The 25,599-nt window shown below is 49.5% G+C and overlaps 3 protein-coding genes across 17 annotated transcripts in view; 1 reads left to right on the plus strand and 2 right to left on the minus strand.

Moving 5' to 3' along the window:
• Nucleotides 1–4,768: 4,768 nt before the first annotated feature.
• Nucleotides 4,769–7,183, minus strand: POLR3K (RNA polymerase III subunit K). Its single transcript, XM_090024298.1, has 3 exons — nucleotides 6,941–7,183; nucleotides 6,645–6,732; nucleotides 4,769–5,036 (listed from the first exon to the last, which is right to left on the minus strand). Exons 1-3 carry the CDS (start codon nucleotides 7,049–7,051, stop codon nucleotides 4,909–4,911), a joined length of 327 nt encoding a protein of 108 aa, XP_089880424.1. The 5' UTR covers nucleotides 7,052–7,183; the 3' UTR covers nucleotides 4,769–4,908.
• The window catches only part of SNRNP25 (small nuclear ribonucleoprotein U11/U12 subunit 25), a 69,685-nt gene continuing 51,225 nt past the window's right edge, over nucleotides 7,140–25,599 (plus strand). For 7 of the 14 annotated variants that reach the window (XR_016438734.1, XR_016438735.1, XR_016438736.1 and 4 more), the window contains exons 1-5: nucleotides 7,140–7,310; nucleotides 7,498–7,588; nucleotides 10,482–10,587; nucleotides 11,083–11,157; nucleotides 12,193–12,255. Coding sequence is in view for 6 of the 14 variants with exons in the window: in XM_090024295.1 (XP_089880421.1) it covers nucleotides 7,140–7,310; nucleotides 7,498–7,588; nucleotides 10,482–10,587; nucleotides 11,083–11,157; nucleotides 12,193–12,247 (498 nt within the window). In the remaining 8 variants the exon portion in view is untranslated. Of the gene's footprint in view, nucleotides 7,311–7,497; nucleotides 7,589–10,481; nucleotides 10,588–11,082; nucleotides 11,158–12,192; nucleotides 12,256–14,777; nucleotides 14,937–18,530; nucleotides 21,846–25,599 lie in introns of those variants that run through there. The other 7 variants (XR_016438738.1, XR_016438737.1, XR_016438732.1 and 4 more) reach the window with 7 other exon arrangements.
• The window catches only part of RHBDF1 (rhomboid 5 homolog 1), a 207,345-nt gene continuing 203,744 nt past the window's right edge, over nucleotides 21,999–25,599 (minus strand). For both annotated transcript variants that reach the window (XM_090024290.1, XM_090024288.1), the window contains one exon: nucleotides 21,999–24,927. In XM_090024290.1, coding sequence (XP_089880416.1) covers nucleotides 24,896–24,927 — 32 coding nt within the window. In that variant the 3' untranslated portion in view covers nucleotides 21,999–24,895. The remainder of the gene's footprint in view (nucleotides 24,928–25,599) is intronic.

The raw sequence follows: 25,599 nt of genomic DNA on the forward strand, positions 1-25,599 counted from the left end.
CAAAAAGTCCTTTTTTAGATATGTTGGGAGTTGGAAGAAAAGTAAGGGTAACATTGGACCCCTGCTAAACCAAATGGGACAACTGACAACCAACATCCAGGAAAAAGCCAACTTGCTTAATGGATATTTTGCATCTTTTTTTCCATCAACCCAAAGGGACTGCCTTGCCTAGCAAGATGTGGGACAGCCAGGGTGAGCATGAATTTATACCCAGCATCGGTGTAGACCTTGTAAAGGAACACCTTGAGAGGCTGGACACCTTCAAGTCAGCAAATCCTAACAGATTGCACCCCAGAGTACTTAAGGAGCTGGCAGGAGTTATAGCCCAGCCACTGGCAAAGACCTTTGAAAACTCCTGGCACTCAGGTGAAGTACCTGAAGATTGGGAAAAAGGCCAATGTGGTGTCTATCTTCAAGAAAGGGAGGAAAGTAGATCCAGAGAACATAAACAGGCCAATCAGCTTGACCTTAATCCCTGGAAAGAGTCTAGAAAAAAAATTCAAAGAGACCATTCTTGACAAGCTGGCTGATGGCAACATCCTGAGGGACAGCCAGCATGGGATTATTGTGGTTAGGTCTTGCCTGACCAATCTCATCTCCTTCTATGATCAGATGACATATCATCTGGACAAGGGAGAAGAGATTGATTTCATACATCTGGACTTTAAAAAAGCCTTTGATCTGGTGTCCCACGATCTCCTTGTGGAAAAATTGGCCAGCTGTGGCCTTGGCTACATCACAATCTGATGGCTGGGGAATTGGCTCCAAGGCTGGACTCAAAGTGGTGGTCGACAGAAGTGAATCATCATGGTGCTCTGTGACCAGTGTTGTCCCCCAAGGCTCCGTCCTTGGACCTTTCCTGTTTAACGTATTTATCAACAACGTGGATACTGGTGTCAGAAGTGGACTGGCCAGGTTTGCCGATGACACCAACTTTGGGGTAGAGCATCCAGAGCTGAGGATAAGCTGGTGATCCAGGCTGCCTTGGATAGACTGAAGGTGGACAGATACAAATCTGATGATATTCAATACTAACAAATGTAAGGTACTCCACCTTGGGGGAAACAAACCTGCAGCTTGCTTATAGGCTCGGTAGTGCTACACTCACTAGCACCATGGCTGAAAGGGACTTGGGGGTCATGATTGACCACAAGATAAACAAGAGCTGATGTTATGTTGCAGCTGGTAAAGCAAACCAAACTCTGGCTTGCATCCATAGATGCTTCTCAAGTAAGTCTCAGGATATCATCCTCCTGCTGTACTCGGCCTTGGTGAGGCCACAGCTGGAGTACTGCATCCAATTCTGGGCCCCACAATTCAAGGATGTGGAGAAGCTTGAGAGAGTCTGGAGGAGAGCCATGCACATGATCAGAGGACAGGAGATGCTTCTCAAGTAAGTCTCAGGATATCATCCTCCTGCTGTACTCGGCCTTGGTGAGGCCACAGCTGGAGTACTGCATCCAATTCTGGGCCCCACAATTCAAGGATGTGGAGAAGCTTGAGAGAGTCTGGAGGAGAGCCATGCACATGATCAGAGGACAGGAGAATAGGCCTTGCTTCTGAGTGCCATGGGACTCTTCAGCCTGGAAAAGTGCAGGCTCAGGGGTGATCTGGTGGAAGCCTATATCAGGGGTGTGCATCAGGACCTGGAGGAAGGTCTGTTCACCAGAGCGCCCCAAGGGATGACAAGGACCAATGGTCACAAACTTCTTCAAGACTGTTTTAGGCTGGACACAAGGAAAAACTTCTTTACTGTCCAAGCCCCCAAGGCGTGGAGTAGGCTCCCTCCAGATGCGGTGCAAGCACCTACTCTGGACTCCTTTAAGAAGCGTTTGGATACTTATCTTGCTGGGATCATTTGACCCTATCTGACTTCCTGCCCTTTAGGCAGGGGGCTGGACTCGATGATCTCCTGAGATCCCTTCCAGCCCTAATGTCTCTGAAATCTATGACATCTAGAGGTCCCATGCCTTGGCTGCTTCTGAACCTTCTAGGTGGCATCCTCTGTAGATTTCATGACAGGGGTGAGGCACCACCTGGTCCTCATAGTACAACAGCCTCCACAAGGGTGCTGCAAGAAGGCATAAGTCCCATTGCATCCTCTCTCCCCCCAGTACCACATTCACTTCCTTAGCTGCTTTTGCTTCTCTTGGCTGGAATGTCACTCTGAACATACAGAACATAAGTTGCATTGCTTTTGCTTCAACTGATTTTGTCCGCTTAGTGTGTGAGTAATCTGAAGCAAGGACAATCTTTTCAGAGTACCTGGATAAATCTCTGCACAAGGCAATGATCCTGACTGGGGTTTCTAGATGCTATGAAATATCAGTAAGTAACACAATTAATTGTGAATTAATTGTTAATCAGAAAGTTCACAATTAACCACAGAGGCGCACGTTCTCAAACGCTTGCACCACTTCCAAATTTCAATTGACCATTTCCTTTCTACACACTGATCAGCACTAACAATACTTAGCCTCAGACCAGAGATTATTACTGAAGTTAGCAATACAACTTATGTAATGAATCCCCAGAAGACAGAAGAGTTAGAACTATGGCAAGAAGCTCTGGTTAAATAAGTTTTTGCACATGATTCAAAAACACGATCAGTTGTCTGCTCTGATATTTGCTTTCAGAAAAATCTGCACTGTGTGCCTGTCAGCTACAACCTGCCCCTTGATCATCAGGTTATAGAGAATACAAGCAACTTCAATCACAACACCACACAACAGCTAGAATGTAGGACATTTGTTTTCATACTAGCCAACTGCCTGTCAAGAATGACAGGGGGAGATGGGGGGGAGGGGGAGGGATGGAGCACCACCACCCACCACCGCTGCCCCCCAGGAAGCAGGGGAAGCTTGTACGTGGCTACCACCACCACTCCCCATCCCATGCTGCTGCCGCTCCACATCCAGCCACATGCAACCACCCCCCACCCACACACACAAACACTGTGTCCAGGCCCACAGCCCCTGCTACTCCCTGTCCAGCCCTGCGTCCGGGGCAGATTAATGTGTACTGGGGCCCTAGGCAAACACAAAATTGGAGGCTCCCTCACCCCCACATGAGCAGGGAGGTGAGGGGGAGGGCCCCTAACCCTCCTGGTGCTGGCAAAGGAGGTTAGAGGGACTGTGCTGGGCTGGGGGAGGCACATACCTGCCCCCTCATCAAGCTATGGACTAACATACACACATAGACATGCACACAGATGGGCACACGCTACTTTCACTCACTCTCTGCACATGGACACAGACACAAAAAAAACCTCTCCCTACCAGGAACACAGACACACACAGACACATACACATGCATACGTGCACATGCAGACACACTACTCACTCACTTTGTGCACACAGACACAAACACTCTCCCTCCTGCCATGGACGCAGACACAAAGATACCCGTGCCCCGAGGTGGATTAATGTATACTGGGGCCCTGGGCAAACACAAAACTGGAGGCTCCCTTACCCCCATGGGAGCTAGAATGGGGTAAGGGAGAAGAGGGCCCCTTCCCCTCCTGGTGCTGGTGGGGGAAGCTGGGCCATGCCTGCCTGTTCTCCCTGCTCCCCTCCCAACCCCATCCCACTATGGCCACACACACACACACACACACACACAGTCTTGTACACTACTCTCACTCACTCTCTGCACATGGACACACAGACACAAATATACTCTCCCTGCCAGGAACACAGACACTTGCACGCACACACATACACGCACAGTTGAGCATGAACTCTATTCGCTCACTCTCTACAAATGGATAGACATAAACACACTCTCCCTCCTGCCATAAACAGACACATGCATGCACATGCAAACGGGCGTGCATTCTACTCACTCTGTACGCAGACACAAACACACTCTTCCTGCCCTGAACAGATACATGCATGCACACACACATGCACACAGAAACACATGCACACACATCCACAGTTGGGCATGCACTCTACTCACACTCTCTGTACATGAACACACAGACACAAACATACTTTCCCACCTGGCATGAACAGACACAGGCATGCACACATGAACTGCCACATGCATGCACAGACACATGCACACACACAGACAGACACTCTACTCACTCACTCTCTGCACATGGACACAGACACAAACACAGTCTCCCTGCAATGAACAGAAATGCATGCATGCAGACATGCACACACAGAAGCAGATGCATACAGATGACCTGATGTGCATACAAATGAGCACACATGCAGATGTGCACACACATGCACTTAAGTGCAGACGCAGACATGTGCACGCACACAGACACAGCTTCCCCTCCCAGGACCTCCCCATCACACTGAGGCAGCCCCCTTTGCCCCCCTCTTCCCCTCTCCCAAGCCAGCCATAGCTCTCACTCCCTCCCCCCACTGACCAGGAGGGAGCTGCTGCTGCCTGTGTTCCTGCAGCCATCCATGTGCACTGCACTCCACCTTGCGTACAGGTGGCAGTGCTGGGAGGGGCAGGTCCAGGGGATAAGGTGAACGTTGGGGGGCTGTAGCCCCCCCCAGCGCTGTTCCCTGCCTTGCTGCACAGCACAGCGCTCCTGGTCCCCCTGCCCATGCTGCACTGCATTCCTAGTCAGCCCAGCCCCAGTCTACCCCCCGCAGCCCCATTGGAGGAGGTGCCCTACACAGCTGCAGGGAAACATCTACAAAAGCTGTGATCTTAAAGTTGGCACCATTTTTTTCTCCCTTCTGGGAGACAGAAATGTGCCCAGTTTAAAACTGCACACACACACACTTGCCCAAAAGCGTTACAGATAGACAGACAGACTAAGCCCTTTATTATATTATAATTAGCATTTCACATTCAACAGAACACCAGATGGAGATGCTTTTTTAGATTTTTTGTTTTGTTTTGAACAAACAGGAACTAACATATATGATAGGAAAGTTAATCCCTCCACCTGTGGCCACACTGAGCATTACAACATTTATAAAACGTGGTCATAGGCTCATCAGCTGATCTGGTCTGAATCTGCATGAAGTAGGCACGTGGATGTTCGCACTTGGGACACGGTTCTGAAAAAGAAATATTAGAAGTAAAGTGAGCTTGGTAGAGCAATTCTTCCTTATGTCACAGAGGGGTATAGGTAGGTTCTAGTTAAATTCAACCTTGCACAAACCATCAACCCAAGAGATGGAGCGCTTACAAACAAAATCCCTCTGTCCAACTTTAAGCGCTGAGAAAACTTAATGGAACTTTAGGGGTAGGATCTCTAACACAGGACATTTCCTGTCCTTGAGCACACTCCATTACATCAACTGATTAAAAAAAAAAATCAGTGAGGACCATCTAGTTTCTTAAGAGTTGCAGGGGATCTGAATAACACTGGCTACCAAAAGGCCAGCATATCTCCTGCAGACTAGAGATCAGCAGAAAGCAAGTCCCACTCAGAGCTAGGAGTAGAGAAGGGCTAGCACAGAAATCACAGCAGTTTCATGAAAGCAACCAGGACCAGCAATACTGCCACAGTGCAATTTTGGCGTCACGTGGTCTTCTCTCTTCTGTTAGGAGGTGAGAGAGGCAGACATGTCAGGTTAAGGATAAGGCACGCAGGGTGGAGAGGGAGATGAATTCCATTTTCTATGTCAATTCACAGGCCAAAATGTGTGTAGGACTTCAAACTCTGCTTCTGAATCCACAGCAGATTCCAGCTGCAGGCTTTACACAAAATTATCCATCTTTGATAGATAACATCTTACGTTGTATCTAAACATCACATTTGTTTTGTACATGACTGTCATATGCAGCCCTTCTAAAAGGGGGTGCGCATTTATCTTGTGAACTACCAAACACTATTAATGCTCTCTGTTTTCTAGTCTTTCTTTCCCCTTTATTCCTTTTCCCTAACTCACAAAAGCAATGGTAAAATTTCTCTACTCAATCCAATTCCCTTTTTTGAATAAACTTCTAGGTCCCGCTCTCAACTGGGCCAGGCTTCACTTCTGTGGCCTCTTCATCTTGCTACGATCATACTAAAATAATCAAAGTTGGGGCATTTTGTCAAACTGTGGTCTCCAATCCATGGTTTGTGGCTAACATGCTGGCCACAAATCCCTCCACTACTGCTTGGAGCCATAAGAAATCAAGTGAATTATCACTGCCAAGCTTTAAAATAACATCATAAGAAGACGAGACAGAGGGAGCTGTTCACGTTTCTCGGAATCATCATTTCAAGCTGCTTAGTGACCCAGAAAGACAGCAGTGTAGCATGCATGCGGAGCTTAGCGGGCAGAAGAATGGATAAACGTGGCCCTTCGATTGTTTCAAGTATTGTGGCCCAAGAACCATCCCTCACAGCAGCATGAGTTCTCACTGTCCCTGCGTGGAAGAAACACAGCTTGTGTTGCTTCAAGATCCGTCTTCCTGAAGGGCAGCCCAATGCAGACTGGTTCTCCCACCTACTCAAGGCAGTGGCTTCTCTTGCACAGCTGATTGCTCAGCATGCCTGCAGCAAGGCACTGGGCTCTTGACAACAGCCTGGGGCAGCCGGCTGAAGCCGAAGGCACCGTTGGGCAGGAAGCACCAGCGACACCTTTCACCAGCAGCCTTTCGTGCGGGGGCGACGAGCAACAGGGCAGACGAGGCCGGGCCCGGGCCCGGCGCCGCCCTTACCAGGCTCTCACCTGCTGTGGAATCCACGTTCTCCCAAGCAGCGGCGCCTCCCAGGACGTCGTCCACCTCCTTTAGCTTCGGGTATTTCCTGCTGGTCACCTGGAGACGCCCGGAAAACTCAGCCGCCTGCAGCCCCCGTGCTCGGCCCCCCGCCCGCGTCTCACCGACTCCCCGCTCCCCGCACCCCGGCGCAGCGAAGAGCGGCCGCAGCGCCGGCGGCTGCTACACCGCGTCGGCCGCGAGCCCCCGCCGCCGGCCCCGGCCAGCGCGAGCGCGCACCCAGGAGCTGGGCGAGGCGGGGCGCTACCTTGCGCGTAACGTTGCGCACGTAGGGACACGTGGTGCAAGCGAAGCGGTGGCAACGCGGCCCCTCCTCAGCCACCAGCACGTTGCCGCAGGCCGGGCAGAAAAGCAGCATCTCTGCGCCACGCCGCGAGAGTCCCGCCCCGCGCCGCCAGTTCCGGCGGATCCGGTCCGGCTGCCGCGAGCCCCGCGCGGTCCGCGCTATGGCGGCGGCGGCCGGAAGCGGCGCCGAGGCGGCGGCGGCAGCGGCGGCGGCGGAGGAGGAGGAGGAGGAGGAGGAGGAGGAGCTGGCGCACGCAGAGGTGCTGGAGCTCTTCCAGGAGGGGCTGGTCCGGCTCGTGCAGGACCCGCTGCTGTGCGACCTCCCCGTGCAGGTGGGCCCCGAGCGCCGCGTCCCCCGCGCTGCGAGGGCGCCCGGCGTCGTGGCCTTTCCTAGCGGCTCGGAGGGGCCGGGTGCTGGGCACAGCCCACCGCTGCAGGGAAGCGCCCGGAGCGAGGGGGCCGCTGGGGGGCCGGGGCCAGGACTCATGGGCGCGGCCGCTGTTCTTCTGCCCCGGGCAGGTCACCCCGGAGGAAATCAACTCCCAGATCGCGCTGGAGTACGGCCAGGCCATGACGGTGCGCGTGTGCAAAGCCGACGAGGAAGTGATGCGTGAGTCCTTTTGACGCTGCCCTTGCCGGGGTTGCTTGGGGGCTGTCCGGCCTCAGGTGGGCTGTGCTGGCTTTGTGGGGATGGGTGAGCACCGCGCACGTAGGGACACGTGGTGTTGAGACGGGGATGCTAACCTGTGGGCGTTGTGCAGGGGCAGCGTCTGCCTTCCTGCTCCCACTGCCCTGGGGCAGCCTTACATCATGTGGTACGTTAAATATGCTTGCTCTTGAAGAGCTTGCACATTGGTAATGTTCGGTCCAGTTCCCGCCGAGTTCCAGCATGTCTGAGTGCTCTGCAGCACCTGCCGAAAACACTGGAGGACTGCACAGACATGGAGTGGAAGGAGATGTTTTAACTGAAATGCATATTAGTTGGTAAGCCCTTGGCATCAGGACAGGCAGATATCCTCACCCTAGTAGTAAAGCCAAGCAGAGCTGGGGTCAGATCCGTAGATAGGGACCTACTAAATTCACTGCACAAGTGGGGTGCATTGCTGCTCCTTAATTTTGCAGGTTCCCCCCTTCCCCCGATTGGTGCAGGGACCACACTTGCAGCTTGCTCCTGATTGGTGGTGAGGAACAAACTGCAGTTTTAAATAAAGGTGCAGTAGTATATTGGTGTATAAACAATATTGGTGTATAAATCGATAAACGGAAAATTGGCGTTATTGGCAAACGGCTTTTTTGGCTGCTGTGAGCAGTAATGTCGCCGATGCATGCTGCATGCATGCACACAGTTGCAGTGCAGCACACAGGTGGCCAAGAGCGCAGCCTATCTGTGGGGAGCAGTGCAGCACGCAGGTGGCCCCCACCGCTGGAAAGAGCCTAGTGCCACGCCATGCACCCATCCAGGAAGCACGTGCTGTGCCATGCCTCCTCCAGGGGTGCACGCAGTGTCTGGCTCTGCTCTTGCCCCAGTCGCACTCCATCCCTCACCGTAGGGGCCTTGTTCTGCCCCCCCATGCCCCTTTCTGGCAACAGACTTAACAGCTTGACGCTGCTTTCCAAGCTGTTGGGCTGCATATAGGCAATTGGATCAGTGTCAGCCAATATGGCTTGTTGCTAATTGGCCATCACTATCAACCCAAAAAATCTTTATCACTGTACCCGTAGTTGGCACCATTTTTGCCTCCTGCCGTTGACTGGCTGAGGGGCCCCAGTGGCCCTGATGCTTGTTGCTGGCTGGTGGGGAGGCAAAAAACACACCATAATTAAAACCATGGTTTTCATTTTCCTACCGACTAGGAGGGAGCAGTGGGCTCTCCCTGTGCCAATCAACAACTGCGGGGAGGGGCACATGAGGGAGCATGAAAGGTTAAAGGATCTGCCATGTACCCCACTTATATGGTGACACCTTCGAGCAAGTGGAAGAGAAATTATATATGTGATCCAAGGTGGGCAGTTGCGGTTTGGTGCATTGAGTGGACTGAGATGGCTGGGGTAAAATTCTAGGAACCTCAGTCCAGCACCCTGAAGTACTTGGGAGCTAGAATAGTAGGTGCGTAATTGGGTGACGTACCTGATTAATACCCTACCTTGGTGACAAGCAGAAATACAACTTACTGACAGTGTTCTGTAATGATTTTGCACTTGGTCCTTCACCTCAGTCCTGCCTCTATCAAACATATGAGATTGGAGCTAAAGGCTGTAAAGCAGAGGTGGGCAATTATTTAAGGCGGAGGGCGAGTTTTGGCAAGCTGTCGAGGGCTGCAAGGGTAGCCCCGCCCCTTGACATGTGCCCTGCCCCCGGTCACCATCTTGGGAACAATGTCCCAATGTCTTGGGACTGATGTCCCAGGGCCAGCACTGGTGGGGCCCAGAGCAGGGCGCAGGCTGACAGGGGTCTGTGGAGCTGGGCTGGGCTACACCAGCAGGGAGAGGGGGGAGCTGACCCAGCTTCATAGAGCCCCTGCTGGCTGGAACCCTGTACCCCTGCTGCCCTGCTCTGGGCCTTCTTGGGACACCGGTGCGAGCCCTGTGTTCCCATGCCCACTCACTCCCAGTGCCTCCCCAACTCCATGGTACAGGCTGGGGGCAGTGCACAGCCCTGATCCCCTGCTCGCCAGCAGGGAAGGAGCTGGAGTAGAGCGTGGGGAAGAGCAGCCTCTTGCCTGCCCTGTGGTCTGCGCTCCCTGCTGCAGGCGCTCCCTGCTGCAGCCACTCACAGCTTGCGCAGGGCTGTCCTGAGCAGGCACAGGTAGCCCCAGGCAGGTGGCAAGCAGCTGCAGTGCGGCGGGTGGGTGAGGAGCTGCTTTTCCCATGCTCCGCACCAGCTTCTAACCCGCCCCCACTGCCAGCCCCATGTGGGGCTGTCTGTGCCTACTCAGGACAGCCCTGCGCATGCTGCGAGCAGCTGCAGCAGGGAGTGCTGGCCACGGGGTTGGGGAGAGGCTTCTCTTCCCTGCATTCTGCACCAGCTCCTTCCCTGCCCCCCCCACCATTACCTGAGCTTCTCCCCCTGTTGCGGCTTCCAGCTGGGGGGCCTGCTGTAGCAGGAGCCTGCTGAGGATTCCCCTGGGTCCTACTGCCCTTTGTTCCTGTCATTTTTGATGGGAACCAAGGACAAGTGCATTTTAATTTTCTAAATCTTTCTAGGGGCCCCGCAGGCTAGATGGAGTCCACAGGCCATATTTTGCTCACCCCTGCTGTACAGCAACCTCCTTTGTGAAGACTGACCCAGACAGGAAGACTTAGCTATGTTTCATCCCTCAGCTATTCAGTTGGGTTGGTGCCCTCTAAGTTCTGTCTTCAGGCTGGGTTCTGGAGTGGCTGTGGCATAAAATAGCTCCTATTATAAAGTGCAGCTTCTAGCAGGTAAGGGTAGGGCCTGGAGCTCTGCCTTCTTTCAGAGCACATCTCCTAGTGTTGTTAATTGCAAGTCTTCTCCCCTTCAGCTGTAGTAGTGGTACAGAATGCCAGTGTCCAGGACCTGAAGAAAGCCATCCAGCGGTATGTGCAGCTGAAACAGGAGCGGGAAGGAGGCATACAGCATGTTAGCTGGTAAGTGGTGGGACTCTCAAAGAAAGGCAAGGTGTTGTGCTGTGGGCAGTCTAAACTTCAGCACTACCCTCTTTCTTCTGCAGTAAGGGCTGCATATAGCAGTCACCATTCTACTTTCTTTTTGACTCTCAAATTTTGAGAATTTTCTGTTTCTTAGTTTTGCTGGTGTTTGATGAAACTGGAAGAATTGCCTGCTGATGATTAGTTAGTAAAGTAAAGTATTTTCAGGGGCTTAGGAAAAGCCTGTGCAAGATAGGCTGAACGTCCAACTGCAATTTGAGATTAGCACCAGAACCATGGAAAAAAAAAACTGCACAAAGCAAGAATTCAGTGCTTACCTGACCTGGCTGATCAGAAAGCTTCAGTTGTACTCACTGAGTCATATATCGCTTGCTTGTCCCTTTTCTGCTTCTGCTTTTTAATTAATGTTTAATTACTTTTTAATTAACTGCTGTTCCTTTTGTCCTTTAACTCGCCAAATTCTGATTTTTGCAGGAAATATGTGTGGAGAACATACCACCTAACTTTTGCTGGAGAGAAACTGACAGACGACCAAAAGAAGCTGAGAGAGTAAGTGGTCAGAATTCTCCTCGGTTTTATGAGCCTGCTTAGACTATAAAGAAACCTAGTGAGATCTGCATTGCAAAATAATGTGGCTAAATGAGTGTGCAGATAAAGGGAAGGATTTTTTTTGATGATATCTATTCTCTTTTCCTGTGCCACTAGAAGGGATGGGAACTTCTAGGTCATCAATTCCAGTTTCCTACAGTTGCAGGCACTTTCAGAAATGTACTGAGCTATATCTTAAAAACAGCTAGTTTTTGTTGTTTTTTGTATTGCTGCTCTGCTAGGAAGCTACTCCAGAACTTCATTGCTCCACAGATGAAGAATTATCCTCGAGTTTCCAGACCAAATGTATTTGTGACCAATTTATGTTCACCTGTTTTTGTGCCAAGGTTGTCCTTCAGTTGAAATAAATCTTTTCCCTTCCTGGTGTTATGAATTTATAGGGGGCAGTCACACTTTCACTCAGCATTTCTGTTGTGAGCCCAAACAAGATAGGCTCCCCTAGTCTTCTCCTGCATGCTAGGCTCTCTATTCTTCAGTCATTGCAAGAGCCCTTTTTGCATCTATTCCAGTTGTTTTTCTTGAATATAGGTGACTAAAATTGTCCACAGATCTGTTTTGTAGCCATATTGGTCTGAGATAAAAAGGAATAGAAAGCTCCAAAACTCTTGGTTCAGAGGTGATACCTTTTTATTAGACCAACTAAGTATTATATTCTTTGCAACCTTTTGGGCACATATACCCTTCTTCGGCTTGAGGAGAAGTCAGATATTGTAGAAGTTCCCTTAGGTAAATAATAAACGTCATTTTGCACAGAGGAAGCTGAAGGTGGATGTATGTTTGTCTGGGTCCATGAGGGCACACGAAGGGAACAGCGTGAGAGCAGAGGGGGTGGAGAGCACATGCAAGTGGAGGGGGGAGAGTGCGCGCAAGCGAGAGAGAGAGAGAGAGGAAAAGGTGGGGGAGAGGGAAAATGTAGTAATACAAAATGCAGGGGTGGAGACTATTAAAATTTCTCCCCTGCCCTTTCTCTCTTAGGTATGGGATCAGAAATCGGGATGAAGTTTGCTTCATAAAGAAGCTTCGAAAGTGACCTGTGAGGTAAGCCTTGGGTCTGGATCATCTTCAAATCTAATACCAAGGCTCTCAAGCTCCTAGTGTTTGAAACTGCAACTTGTTACTACTGTGTCCCATGTATATTCACACCTTTAGTTCCATTAGTTTTCCAGGCCTCAGTACAGGCAACTCCCCCTTAACGTGGTTTCAGTTAGCACTATTTCAGTATAGTACTCATTTAGAATTGATACCCGATTCCACTGAACGCTCAGCCAGTTTCGCTATAGCACTCAGTGGAATTAGTTTCAGCAGACAGGCGGGTAGGGAGAAGCAGTAGCGTCGGCAGCAAGTGGGAGGTGAGTGAGTGGGTGGAGAGGCATGAGGGCCCAGGGTGGGACGGCAGAAGCACGGGCCCGGGCTGACACATGATGCCGGAATGAGTGTGGGGGTGAAGATAAGCGGCTGCAAAAGAGGGGAGGAGTGCGGGGCCCAATCCAGTGCCCAGAGCATGGGGCCTATGCTGGTGTGTGGGACTTGTGCCAGGGCCAGTGGAAACCCACACGCAGAGCAGGGTGGCAGGAGCACCAGTGGCTGGGCTGGAGTGGATGCGGGGGTGGGGAGAAGTGGCGGTGACAGAGGTGAGTAGCGCAGGGCCCACACCGGGGCCAGGGCTGTCAGGGGCCTATGCCCAGAGTGGGGTGGCAGGAATGCGGGGCCGGCATTGGTGCCTGGCGGCAGAGGCCAGTGCCTGGGCTGGCAAGTGGGACTGGAGAGGCTGGCGGGCAGGCAAGGGGAGTGGGGAGAGGTGGCAGCAATGAGAAGCAGCAAGGGGGGCCAGGCATGAGTGTGGGACCTGTGCCAGTGCCCAGCGCCAGGACTGGCGTGGGCCCAGAGCGGGGTGGCTGGAACATGGGGCTGGAGTCCCGGCAGGTGGGCGGGGGAGTGAGGAGAGGCGGCATTGGGTTGGGCAGTAACCAATTAATCTCTATGTACATTAATTTCTATGGGGAAATGGGTTTTGCTTAGCGTGGTTCTGCTTAACGCTTAGTTTTTCTGGAACCAGTTAAGGGCACTAAGCAGGGTTGCCTGTGTTCTAAGTTGCAGAAGCACTAAGGGATACGTATCATACTGTTACATATTGCTGCTGCTACCAAGTTTTGTGTATATTAGTAGTGAAAACAGCCTTTCTCTAAACTTATTTTACAGGTAGTCAATGCAGTTTCACAAAACAAAATTTTATCCTTAAGGTCATATCTACGATTAATATTTGAAGTTTGAAAATCCAGTTCAATAACAAGTTTTGAATAACAAGTTTTGAACAACTATGTGTGTTTAGAGGGAGGTTAGGTTTTTTTATAACCTGTTGATGATTGTAAGTTTTCATGTAGAAGTTGGAAAAACAGTGGTCAAGGATGATTTAAGAGCAGAAATGCCTGGAGTATGCTTTGAAGAGCAAGAGTTGGAAGCCAAGAAAGCCTGACACACACATCAGTCAGAGACCATGCAGAGAGCTCTATGGCAGGGGGTGCACAATTATTTTGGGTGGAGGGCCATTTACTGACTTTTGTCAAGCCATTGAGGGCCACATGACAGGCAGCCAGGGGCAGATAAATATTAATTTTCCAATTTTTTTAGAGGCCCTGTGGGCCAGATAGAATGGCCTGGCAGGCTGCATTTTGCCCACCCCACTCTATGGCCTAGAGCAGTTAGTATTTGGAGAGGACCATGCTCAGAAGCAGGCGATTGAAGCAGAGCTCCATAACTGGCTTAGTTATAAAAGATTAAAGTTGCTGGGATAAATTTGTGCAGGGTATAGGGTGGTAAAATAGGGAGTCCTGGCGCTCCAGTTTGGGTATGTGATGCCTGAAGTTGTTTTTCAGTTTAGTTTATAGTTCAGAATGTAGGGTGTTTGGTTATCGCATGTTTCTGAGCTGCTCTGGTAGCCCCATAGAGCTAGAGAGGAATTTATTGCTACAGGATTTTGTGCTTCCTCAGAGGCATTTGGTGTTGGCCACAGCCAGGACTGGGGATTTTGACTGGGGTGTGCTGATACTCCTGTTGGGACTTCCAAGAAAATCAAGATGTTCCTGATCTTGTTTCTGGGCCAGGCTGATCACGTTTGGGATCAGGAAGGAATTTTAGTTCACAGTGGCATTGGTATGGATTGTGGGAGGGCCTTCTGTTAGTAGAGGACATGGTCCTATTCCTTGGATCTCACAAGTGTGTTTTAACAGACTACTTTCTGTCCTTGCAGTAGCAGAACATTGACAGTAAATTCTTCTCTCTGCTTTACCTCTATGATGTTATAGGGTGTTTTTGATGTTTCATCCATTATGCCTGGTAGTTGTGGGTGAGTTTTGGTTCCCAAAGCTTTAAAGGAAGTGAAGAGTTCCAATTCTTTTTGCTGCCCCCAGCAGTGTGGCAGAGATATCAGACTTGGGAAGGAGGGAGGCCAGTGCAGTGCAGGGCAACATGAGGAGGAAAGGAAGATGTAAGAGGTGTGCAGTAGGAGACATAAAGGCCCTCTCAAGTCTCTCTACCTTCTACTTTTCTATTTTTCCTTCAAGATGTATCCCTTATGTATGACTTTCAGTTCCTACTCTGTTGCTGCATCCTCTGTCCAGCTTCTCAGCTTGTGAAACTTATACTGATACCTCCCTCTGTGCAGAGGAAGGACTGGCCTGTGTGGGCAGGCAGAGCAGTAGGAAGTAAGAAGACAACAGGCAGTGAGTAAATTCTGTTCCTTGGGTGGTTGCCATGGAGTTGGACAGCTGTCCTGTGAAATGAAGCAATAACAAGTTTTTTGTGTTGTTTAAAGGAAAGTTCACTGCTCCAAAACTTTACTATTGCAGATTTATTATTGCTGATTGTTGCCTTATCCTCATCTAGAACATTTAAGTTTAGCTGAACTTAAATGTCTGAAAAGCGGGGAATGCTCTATAAAAGTACAAATGGCCCCCACAATGCAATCTGAACTCTGTCCCTTTGAGAAATGGCTACATGTCACTGACAGAGCATTAGCATTGACCTTTATACAAGATCTAGAGCAGTGTTTCTCAACCTGTGGGTAGCGACCCAAAGTGGGTCGTAAGAATATATGAAAGGGGGTCACAAACAAGCTTTAAAAATGGATCAACAAACTGTTAAAGATGGATTCTCCTTTAAAGGAGAAAAATGTGGGACACTGTGACTGTCAGAGTTCCAGTCTGCAAAGGGCTGCTTCCCCTCCCCCCCACGTCTCCTTCCCCCACCCCACACACCCATCCCCACACTCTGGGGGGCTGGGGAGATCAGGAGTGAGGGGCACTGGGTTGGGACTGGCCATCAATGTTTACAAATGGGTCTTGGTACAAAAAAGGTTGAGAACCACTGGTCTAGAGCACATGAGTACCGTTAGAGTCTAATATCTTCTCTTTTCTAGGGCAGAACTTGGGTTTTAGGGCATGTTGAGCAAATAGAAGCTTCCTGTTTGTTTTCTGAGTCTACTCCATGTAAGCTACTTTAGGTTTGCAGAATATCACATCACTTCAGCCTTCTGAGGTATTGCCTTCGTTTACCACTTCACATAAACCAGGGACAGCACTATCATGTATGCTGCTAGTTTATTGCAGTCCCCATGGCCAGAACACCCTTATGCACGTCTGCTGACACAGTTGGCAGAACTCATTGCATACAGGAGCGATGTTTGATTCTTTAAGAAAACTTAATACACTGACAACTGCCAAACCAGCTCCAAAAATCTTTCTACCACTCAAAACAGTGGCACCTACAGCAGTGATTGCAGCTGAGGGCATCCAACTAAATGCTGTCATTCAGATTTATGGAGTATAATGGTAAAAATGATGCTTTTCATATGCTAACAGTGGTACAATCTTTCCTGAGTCATCCCCACTAGCTATTGCCAGCTGTAAGGGGCTGATTTAAAGTAGCATTGTAGCAATAATTTGTGCCTTGACTTACGTTTCTTGGGTTTCATGGATTAAAATTTGCTTACCTTAACTCTTCATGCCCTAATCTTCAGACATTTAAGTTCAGTCGGAAAAGCATGAAGTACCAGTGGTTCCCAACCTTTTTAGACTGCAGACTGGCAAACCATGGACCGGAAATGATCACAGACAAGCATACTGCAGACCGGAAGTATAAAAAAGACAGTATAAAAAGAGGGTTGACTACTGGTCTGCAGTATGTCAGTCACTTCCGGATTTCTGGTCCAGCAACCTCTGCTTTAGGCAACTTTACTTGTTCATTACTTAAGTTTTTGAGCAGTTAGTAAGGATTAAGAACACTTTCAACATGCACAATGGCAGCAGGTGTGTGTTTTTGTTTTTTTTCACAGATTCACAAACGTTTTGGGCCTGAAGGGACTTTGTGAGATAATCAGGTCCAGCCTCCCTGCTGTGGTCAAATAACCCTAGCAAGGTGTATGTTCAGTCTCTTTTTGAAGATCTCCAGGGTAGGTGCCTGCACCACCCCCACTGGGAGTCTGTTCTAGAGTCTGGTCACACAAAACGTGAAGAAGTTTTTCCTTATATCCAGTCTAAAACCTTCTAGGAGTTTAAGACCAATGCTCTTAGTTTTCCCCTGGGCTGCTTTGGTGAATAGTTGTTCACCTAGCCCCTGATGCTCTCCCCTGATATTTGTAAGCTGCCACCAAATCCCCCCAAAGTCTTCTCTTTTCTAGGCTGAACAGTCCCATATCTGTCAGCCTTTTGCTCATACGGCTTGCTCTTCAGGCCTCTTATGATACAAGTGACTCTTCTCTGGACTCTCTCAAGCTTCTTCACATCCTTGAAATGTGGCACCCAGAACTAGATGCATACTCCAGCTGTGGCTTCACCAGCACTGAATAGAGTGAGAGAATAACTTCCTTAGGTTTGCTTGAGATGCATCGGTTGATGCATGCCCGTGTGTTATTTGCTCTACTAACTGTAGCATCAGACTGGTGGCTCATACTCATTTTATGGTCAATTATGACCCCCAGGTCCCTTTGGAAGTGGTCGTAGCTAGCATAGTACCACTGAGCCTATAAGTTTGTTGTGGATTTTTTCTTCCCCAAGTAGAGCACTTTACACTTCTCAGTATTGAACAGCATCTGGTTCTGGTCCACCCATCTAATCTGTCTAGGTCCACCTGGATTGTCAGCCTATCCTGATGCGTGGCTGCACTTTCCCAGAGCTTAGTGCCATTGGCAAACTTTGTCAGTGTGCTTTTCACCCCCACATCCAGACCATTGATGTAGATGTTGAAAAGTACTGGTCCAAGTACCGAACCGTGGGGGACCCCGCTGGCTACCTTCCAAGAGGTCGATAGAGATCGACCTCTTGATCTATCCAAATATAATATATATATTTGGATACACATCTATCCAAATATAATTATATAAATATAATTGCTCTCTGGGTCCAAACCCACAGCCAGTTTCCCACCCATCTGACTGTTGAATTGTTGAGCCCATAGTCCCCTAGTTGTACTTTAAGAGCCTCATGGGACACCAAGTCAAAAGCCTTCCTAAAGTCCAAGTAAATAACATTGACCTCACCTCCCTTATCCAGGTGGTGAGTAACCTGATTGTAGAAGGAGATTAGGTTAATCAGACTTGACCTACCAGTGACAAAACCATGCTAGCTGTCATTCAGAATTTTGCCTTCTATTAGCTTATCACATATGGACTCCTTGAGAAATTTTTCAAGGATTTTTCCTAGGATTGAGGTCAGGCTGATTGGCCTGTAATTCCTTGCATCCTCTCTCTCCCCCTTCTTGAAGTTGGACACAACCTTGGCCCTCTTCCAGTTTTCTGGGACCCTCTTGAACACCACGAATTCTCAAAGAGGTTTGCCAGCAGTCCTGCGATGACTTTGGCTAGTTTGTTCAGCGCTCTTGGATGGAGTTCATTTGGTCCTGCTGACTCATAGATATCTAGCCTCTCTAGCTGTTCTTTTACCAGCTGTCCATTGACTGTTAGTAGGTGAGCATTCCTGCTGCGACTATTTTGTGTTGTATTTGTGTTTGGCAGGCTATCACTCTTAGACTAGTGGAATACAGATGCAAAGTACTCATTCAGATGTTCAGTTTTCTCCTTGGTGTCAGTGATATCCAGATGCATTGAGCAGTGGTCCCACATTTCCATTGGTTTTCCTCCTGTTACCTATATACCGATAGAAGGACTTCTTATTGTCCTTGATTTCAGTCACTAACCTGAATTCAATCACCACCTTAGCTTTTCTAATCTGCCTACTACAGGTGTGGGCCAATCTTATGTAGTTTTTCTTGGGGCCTATTCTTAGCTTCCACTGTTGATAAGTTTCCCTTTTCTTTTTCAGAAGATCTGTGACTTCTCTATTGAACCAAGATGCCCTCCCAGCCCCTGTGCCACCTTTTTGTGTACAGGTACGGACAACATCTGTGCACTGAGGATTGTGCCCTTGAGGATCACTGTTCATCCACGCTTTCCCTGGGGTCCGTAATCCCGTAGTGCATTTCTCACTAAAGCCCTTAGCTTATTTCAGTCAGCTTTTTTCAAGTCAAGAATTTGTACCTTTCTGACAGATTTCCCCACCCTACAATGGACAGTGAAAATGATAGTTTTGTGGTCTCTGTCACCTAGGTTACCCTCTATTATCAGATCACTCACCAAATTGTCCCCCTTTGGCCAAAACTAAATCTAGGAGGGCATTTCCCCTGGTTGGTTTGTATACTTCCTGAGATGGGTAGAGCTTGTCAATACAAGTCAGGAATCTGTGTGACCAGTCAGATCTGGCTGAGTGTTCTTCCGAGATGTTCGGGTAAAGTCACCCGTGACGACCATATCCTGTGCTCTTGCAGCCTCTTCTGGTTCTCTGGAGAATTCCAGATCTAGCTCCTTGTCTTGATTTAGAGGTCTAATATATTTCTACAGTTAGGTCCCTTTTCCCGTGTGTCATTCCCCCCCGCAATATCTTGACCCAGAGAGTCTCAAGTCTCCCTTCCTTAGTACCAATGTCTGCTCCCAATGAGGTGTACTTCTTTACATGTAGAGCTGCACCTTCACCCTTTTCTCCTATGCAATCCCTACTATGCAGGATGTAGCCCTTTATAGCTACAGTCCAGTTGTGGGTAGAGATCCACCAGGTCTCTCTTATCTCTATGATATTGTAGTTCCTGCTGGAAAGCAGGAGGGCCAGTTCCTCCTGTTTGTTCCCCATGCTCCTGGCATTCGTGTACAGCAGGGGCAGGCAATTATTTTGGGCAGAGGGCTGCTTACCCAGTTTCGGCAAGCTGTTGAGGGCCACATGGGTAGCCCTGTCCCTTGACAGGTGCCTCACCTCCTGGTCACTATGTTGGGACCAGTGTCCCACAGCCAGCACCAGTGGAACTCAGAGTAGAGCATAGGCTGGCAGGGGTCTGTGGAGCTGGGCTGGGCTGCACCAGCAGGGAGAGGGGGGAACTGGCTCGGTTCCATAGAGCCCCACCAGACGGGACCCTGTACCCCTGCCACCCTGTTCTGGGCCTTGCTGGGACACTGGTGTGAGCCCTGTGTTCCTGTGCACGCTCACTCCCAGTGCCCCCCCAGGCCCATGGTACAGGCTGGGGGCAGCACACAGCCCCGACCCCTGCTCGTTGGCAGGGAAGGAGCTGGTGCAGAGCATGGGGAAAAGTGGCCCCTCACCTGCCCCGTGGCCCACACTCCCTGCTGCAGCCGCTCGCAGCCCACGCAGGGCTGTCCTGAGCAGGCACAGGCAGCCCCACATAGGCTGGGAGCAGTTGCAGCATGAGGCACTGGCCACAGGGCGGGCAAGGGGCTGCTTTTCCCCTTCACTCAGCACCAGCTTGTAACCCGCCCCTGCTGCCAGCCTGGGCCTCATGCTGGCTCCGGGTTCACCTGTCGGGCCTGTGCTGCAGCTCTCCTGCTTGCCGCACTGGGCAGTGTTTGCTGCTGCTCCCCACCTGGAGCTCACGTGCTAGGCAGCCCAGAGGCGGTGGTGGCAGCCTCACCACAGCCTATTGCAGTGCAAGCTCCGGATGGGCAGCAGCAGCAAGCGATGTCTGGTGCGGCAAGTGGGGGGGCTGCAGCCGCTGTGGCGCAACCCTGACAGGTGAGCCCAGAGCTGGCACAGGGCCAGGTTAGAAGCTGGTGCTGGATGTGGGGGAAAAGTGACCCCTCCCCTGCCCCGTGGACAGTACCCTGTACTACAGCCACTCACAGTCTGTGTGGGCTGCTTGTGCCTGCTCAGGACAGGCCCACGCAGTCTGAGAGTGGTTGCAGCAAGCAGCGCCAGCCACGGGGCAGGGGAGGGGCCACTTTTCCCCGCACTCTGCACCAGCTCCTTCCCTGCCCCACCCCTCCCCCTTAACTGAGCTTCCCGGGCCGGGGCAGTCGCATGGTCCCAGGCCAGAAGCCCCTCCTGGGGTTTCCGGTTGTGGGGACAGGGCCAGGTGGGCTCTGCTGTTGCAAGAGCCCACCGAGGATTCCCCTGGATCCTACTGCCCCTGGGTCCTGTCATTTTTTATAGGAACCAAGGACAGATACATTTTTTTAATTTTCAACATTTTTTTAGGGGCCCCATATGTCGGGTAGAATGGCCTCGTGGGTAGGATCTGGCTCGCAGCCGTATTTTGCCCGCCCCTGGCCTAGATGCAATACCTGAGGTTACAGGAGAGTACCACCCACTCTGTGGGAGTAGTGGAAGCAGTACCTTTTTTTATCAGGAGACGCAACATTCTCTGTCTGAAAAAGACTTGCTCCACTCTAACCATCCTAGAAGCCACCCAAGGCACCTCGGAATTCAGCACCACCTCGGAAGAGAAACGAATAGAAGAGCAAATTGAAGTTGTAATTTCCATCTACCTTCTCTATCATTTGCATGTGCTGCATATTTTTACTGCATCAACAGGGAGCTCCGTGTTTTGGAATTTTCACTTTTTTTCAGTATTTTATGCCTCCAGGGAATCCTTTATTTTCAGTTGATAATATCAACTTAATCTGTGCAGATGTACTGACCAGACATGGGCTTTCTGGAGCCAGAGAGGCTGCTGTTCCTGAGCAACTCTAAACTTAAGAAGAGGAAAGCAGAATTGTGTCTTCCATGGTGTCTGTTCTAGGATCAGTTTGAAGCCATTAAGGGAAGCGCAAAGGAGGCATCAAGTTCAGTACAAAGGAATCGGTTCAACAGTAGACTGCCGTGAAAACAAACTGCCAAAGCACTGGAGCACATGAAAAACTAATGCAGATCTAGATCCTCTACTTCATTGTCCTAGTCTCAAGGAGCTTGTCTCTTGGTTAAGTAGATGTGATGTAAAGATATTGTGACAGGGTTCATGGGTTCTGTGTGCCTGAAACTGATAAAATTGGAGTTGGGGGGGCGGTTATTGAGCATATGAAGGATAGAAAACATTTGACATTAGGTATCTATCTAATTCCTGTGGAAGGTTGAGATAGTATGTGAGGTGAGTTGTCACTGGCTCATGTCTGACTTGCCTGTGTTGTGGTGCCTGCTTTTTGTGGGGGCAGAATGCTGTCTTGGGCCTGGAAAACCAAAAAAAAATTACTCTTATGGGTAATATCAACTTAATTTTGCTTGCTGAGGAAGACTTTATCTATTGCCCTGTTAAGTAACATCTAAACTGTGTTTTATAAATTTAAAAAGCCATTGTTCTTACCTTATTGTCTTTATTATGTTTGACAACACTTCACAAAGTCCAGGTTGTTGCTTCCTGGTGTCTGTCTTTCAGCTGACAGGGCAGAAACACTCAAAATGGGACAATGCAATTTTGATGTGACAGTGATCAGCATAGGCAAGTAGAGCCCCTGAATTCTCTCAACTTATTCTCTCAACTTCTTATATAGAAAAGAACAGCAGAATCATGATAGATCAGTCACAGATGGACTGTTCTACTACCCCGAGTCTGAAGGCCTATGAGGAACAGTCTGCTTTTTAAATGTGCCAGGCAATGTGGCTTCCAGACCTCACCCAGCTTATTCTCAATTTATCAAATTGTTTTTGTGCTGGACTGCAGCTTCTTAGTTTTTTGAGAAACAGGTCGTTTGTAATTTTCTCACCTAGCAAACAAGTGAACTAGAAAGACCAAAACTACTTTCCACCATGACAGAGAAAGTTTCTAGACAAGGAAATAGTTTAGCAGCATCAAAAGCAACTCTGAGGATTTCCTACTAAACATATATATGGAACACACATATGAAAATGGCCTTCTGGGCCATCAAATTCATTTCCCTGAGTTTGAAATTGTTTCCCTAAGAAATCTCCAGATCACCATTTCAAACTTTTGTGTGTAATGGCAAGGGACAATAACTGTAACACCAGTAATGCCCTAATGCATACCACAGGTAAAACAGAGGGGCCCTGCTACTGCATGGGGGGGGGGGAGCTCATCAGCCTAAATTTGCATGGGGTGGGGGACAGGCAGCTTCTGCTGCTCAGCAGCCTCCTGTTTATCATTTGTCTTTTTCTGTCCCCCACCCCTCCATACTGTCAGGGGCAGCTTTGCTCTGGCTTAGGCTGGGTTCCTTCCTGGGCACAAAGCAAATGGAAACTCCCCTGCCCCTCCAATCAGCGGTGCCATCACTGCTGAATTGCTGGACAGGGGCTGAGCTTCCATGGATAGCTTCCAGCTCCAGGAGGGAATAGAGCCCAAGCAGCATTTGACAGTAAGAGAGGGAGGGGAGGGGTAGAGGGGTGCCACTGTTGGGGATGGGGGGAGGTAGGCAGGCTGCAAGGTGGCATCAGAGGCTAAGTGGGCCATCTATGTCCCCCCCCCTTGCAATCTGACCTATGCCCCAGCCACAATTTTCCCTGCTGTAGCAGTTCTTTGGGGGGAGGCGTATTTTTTAAGACACCCCGTAGCCCCACGATAAACTGCCTCTGTCTCCATGCCATTGCTGGTGGGGTCACATTCACCACCCTGGCTGGGCAGTACCTGCCCCTGCCCCACTCCCTCCCTTGCTGTGGGGGCCTTGCCCCCAAGGCTCTTCCCACACACAAACCAGAGAGCCAGAGGCTGCTCTCCATGTTGGCAGGTTTCATTCCTGTAAATAGTTTCATTAGCATCCGCCAATACGGCTGGTTAATAGTTCGCTATTGGTATTGGCCAAGAAAATATTAATCGGTGCACCCCTAGTAATTGTCTGGATCATTCTTCCTCCTTTTTAAAAATATAGCCATCCCATCACATTTACTGTTTTTCTAGTTATTAGGTAATATCACTAAATTGAAAGAGTCAGTGAAGATTCAAGCTAAGAGTTGGTGTTTTGTGTGCTGAGTCCTTGGGTAATCTAAGTTAGAGATTATCTAGGTCTCCCAATTTTGTGACGCATGCATGGGCAGCTCTAGGATCACAGTGGATGGAGGGGGGAGGGAATGCATCCATACCCACCTTGGCTGTGTGATGCATGCACAGCAAAGAGCTCACCGGGTGTGTGACAGACCACAGAGGGTTTAGCCACACCCTCTCACCATGATCCTGAATGCCAGTGAGCAGCTTCTTCTGTATGCTTTGTGAGCAGTGAACTCCCCAGCTGGTGACCCTGAGGAGTCCCTGTTCTCACAGTCAACACCACTACTGCCATCCATTCCCTTTTCCTCTGCCACTGAATTCAGAGAAGGAAGACTGACCGGCAGTTGCACTCGCCCTAGACTGAGCTCTGGAGTTATCTGTAAACAGGCTTCAACTAGACTCCATGCTGACAAGCTGGTAACACCTCCTCCAGTTCCCCTCCCCCCAAACCACCCCCACCCAGATATTTTCCCTGGACACGTGCAATCTGTTCTGTTTTCTTCTTGGGTATGGAAGAGAAGCAACAGGAGCCATTGTACATGACAAGAATAGTTCCACTTCCTGGGCCTTGAGGGGACAGGGCAGGGGAATGTCTTTGAAAAGGTGAAACTAAGGACATGTTAAATTTGTTGCATTTAAAATTAAATCCTAAGTGTTGATTGGCTGAGGGCTGGACAGATGCCCCAAGTCTTACTGCAAAATAAGTCCGTTAAGTGGCAGTTCAGGCTTTTCTGAGTACAGTCACTTAGCTCTGTTTCTGTTTTAACATGTTTGCTTTGTTTATTTTGCTAATCAAATTCTTTGAGACAAGTGGCGTTGGATGTCAACTAGTAGGCCTGTGGATTATTGCTCTCTGCAGTCCCTGACTGACCGTAAAATGATCATGTAGTTGGAATCTGAGGAATTTTATGCCCAATCCCCAAAATTGCATATCCTGCCTTGCCTGATGTGCATGGTAGGACATACAGTTTTGGGAATCGGATGCAACTTTTCTCAGAGCCCAATTTAATGACTGCTGATGCAGGGAGCCCAGCATGGGAGACGCATCCTCCATAACTGGAAATATTTAACACGTTAACTGTGCCCTAAACATCTACCAGGACCCTGTCACAAACCAAAGCTGTAGAAGTGGGAATTGGCAACTCTCTCCATACAGGTTTATACATATGCAAATGGACGTGCTCTCTGAAGTTGAGCAGAGAAGGCCAAAAAACACTTAAGCTGCATTAGCTCTAATTTGTACTTGTACCTCACAACCAGCATCCCTTACCACTTTATGAGGATACGTCTTCTTGGAGCTGTGATGATCTTGTTCCATGATTGCAGTCTAGACAGTGCACAGTGCAATGACAATTTAGGTGGAGAGATTCACTGCCTGCCTGTGCTGTCACTCCCATGGCCATGCCTGTGTTCCTCATTAGACTGAGAGTGATGATGCTGAGCTCTCCCCTGGTTAGGTGAAAGTAAGTTAAGATGCCTGCAAAAATGTACTCCCATCCATACACATTATTATTCAGAAGGGATGGTGAGATACCAACTATAGATAACATAGATATATGGAGCATCAAGGCAGCATTCTGTCGCTATCATGATAATTCACTAGGCCACCAACAGAAATTTGAGCCAGAGCTTCCTTGGCAGAACAGATGTGGAGACATCTGAAATGGGGCTGTATCCACAAACATCGCCTTTCACCTCATCTCAGAAAGACAAGGCCTTGAGTTTAATTAGTATTTTGTGGGCTCATCTGCAGGAGACATGTTACTGTTGCCATGGAGCTAATTACTGCACAGTAAGCATCTGCATCTACATATGCAGATGCTTACTGTGCAGTAATTGGTTTTAATTGCCAGTAAATTTCCTACCTGCAAATGCAAGTAACAAATTTACTCAAGAGTACTCACTGTGCAGTAGTGCACGTGTAGACGCCTGACCCTCCCAGTTAACTGGGCAGCAGGGGCACAGGAAATTGCTCCCTGCCCATGGGAGAGGCCTGCTGCCTGGGCAAGCTCTGCCACCAGAGCCTGGGTAGGGACAATGTCCCCCTGCCCTGGCAGCAGGGATCTCCCAGCCTCCACTCCACAATCACTGGGACAGAGCTAGGAGACCCTTATCTTCCAG

The sequence above is a fragment of the Crocodylus siamensis genome, chromosome 12 (assembly GCF_052110815.1).
Source record: "Crocodylus siamensis isolate JL-2025a chromosome 12, ASM5211081v1, whole genome shotgun sequence".
Taxonomy (NCBI): domain Eukaryota; kingdom Metazoa; phylum Chordata; order Crocodylia; family Crocodylidae; genus Crocodylus; species Crocodylus siamensis.

Coding starts and splice junctions, on each gene's coding strand:
- POLR3K (XM_090024298.1), bottom strand. CDS start 7,051: ATGCTGCTTTTCTGCCCGGCCTGCGGCAACGTGCTGGTGGCTGAGGAG. Junction 6,733..6,940: donor TGCGCAACGTTACGCGCAAG/GTAGCGCCCCGC, acceptor GGGCGTCTCCAG/GTGACCAGCAGGAAATACCC. Junction 5,037..6,644: donor GAACGTGGATTCCACAGCAG/GTGAGAGCCTGG, acceptor TTTCTTTTTCAG/AACCGTGTCCCAAGTGCGAA.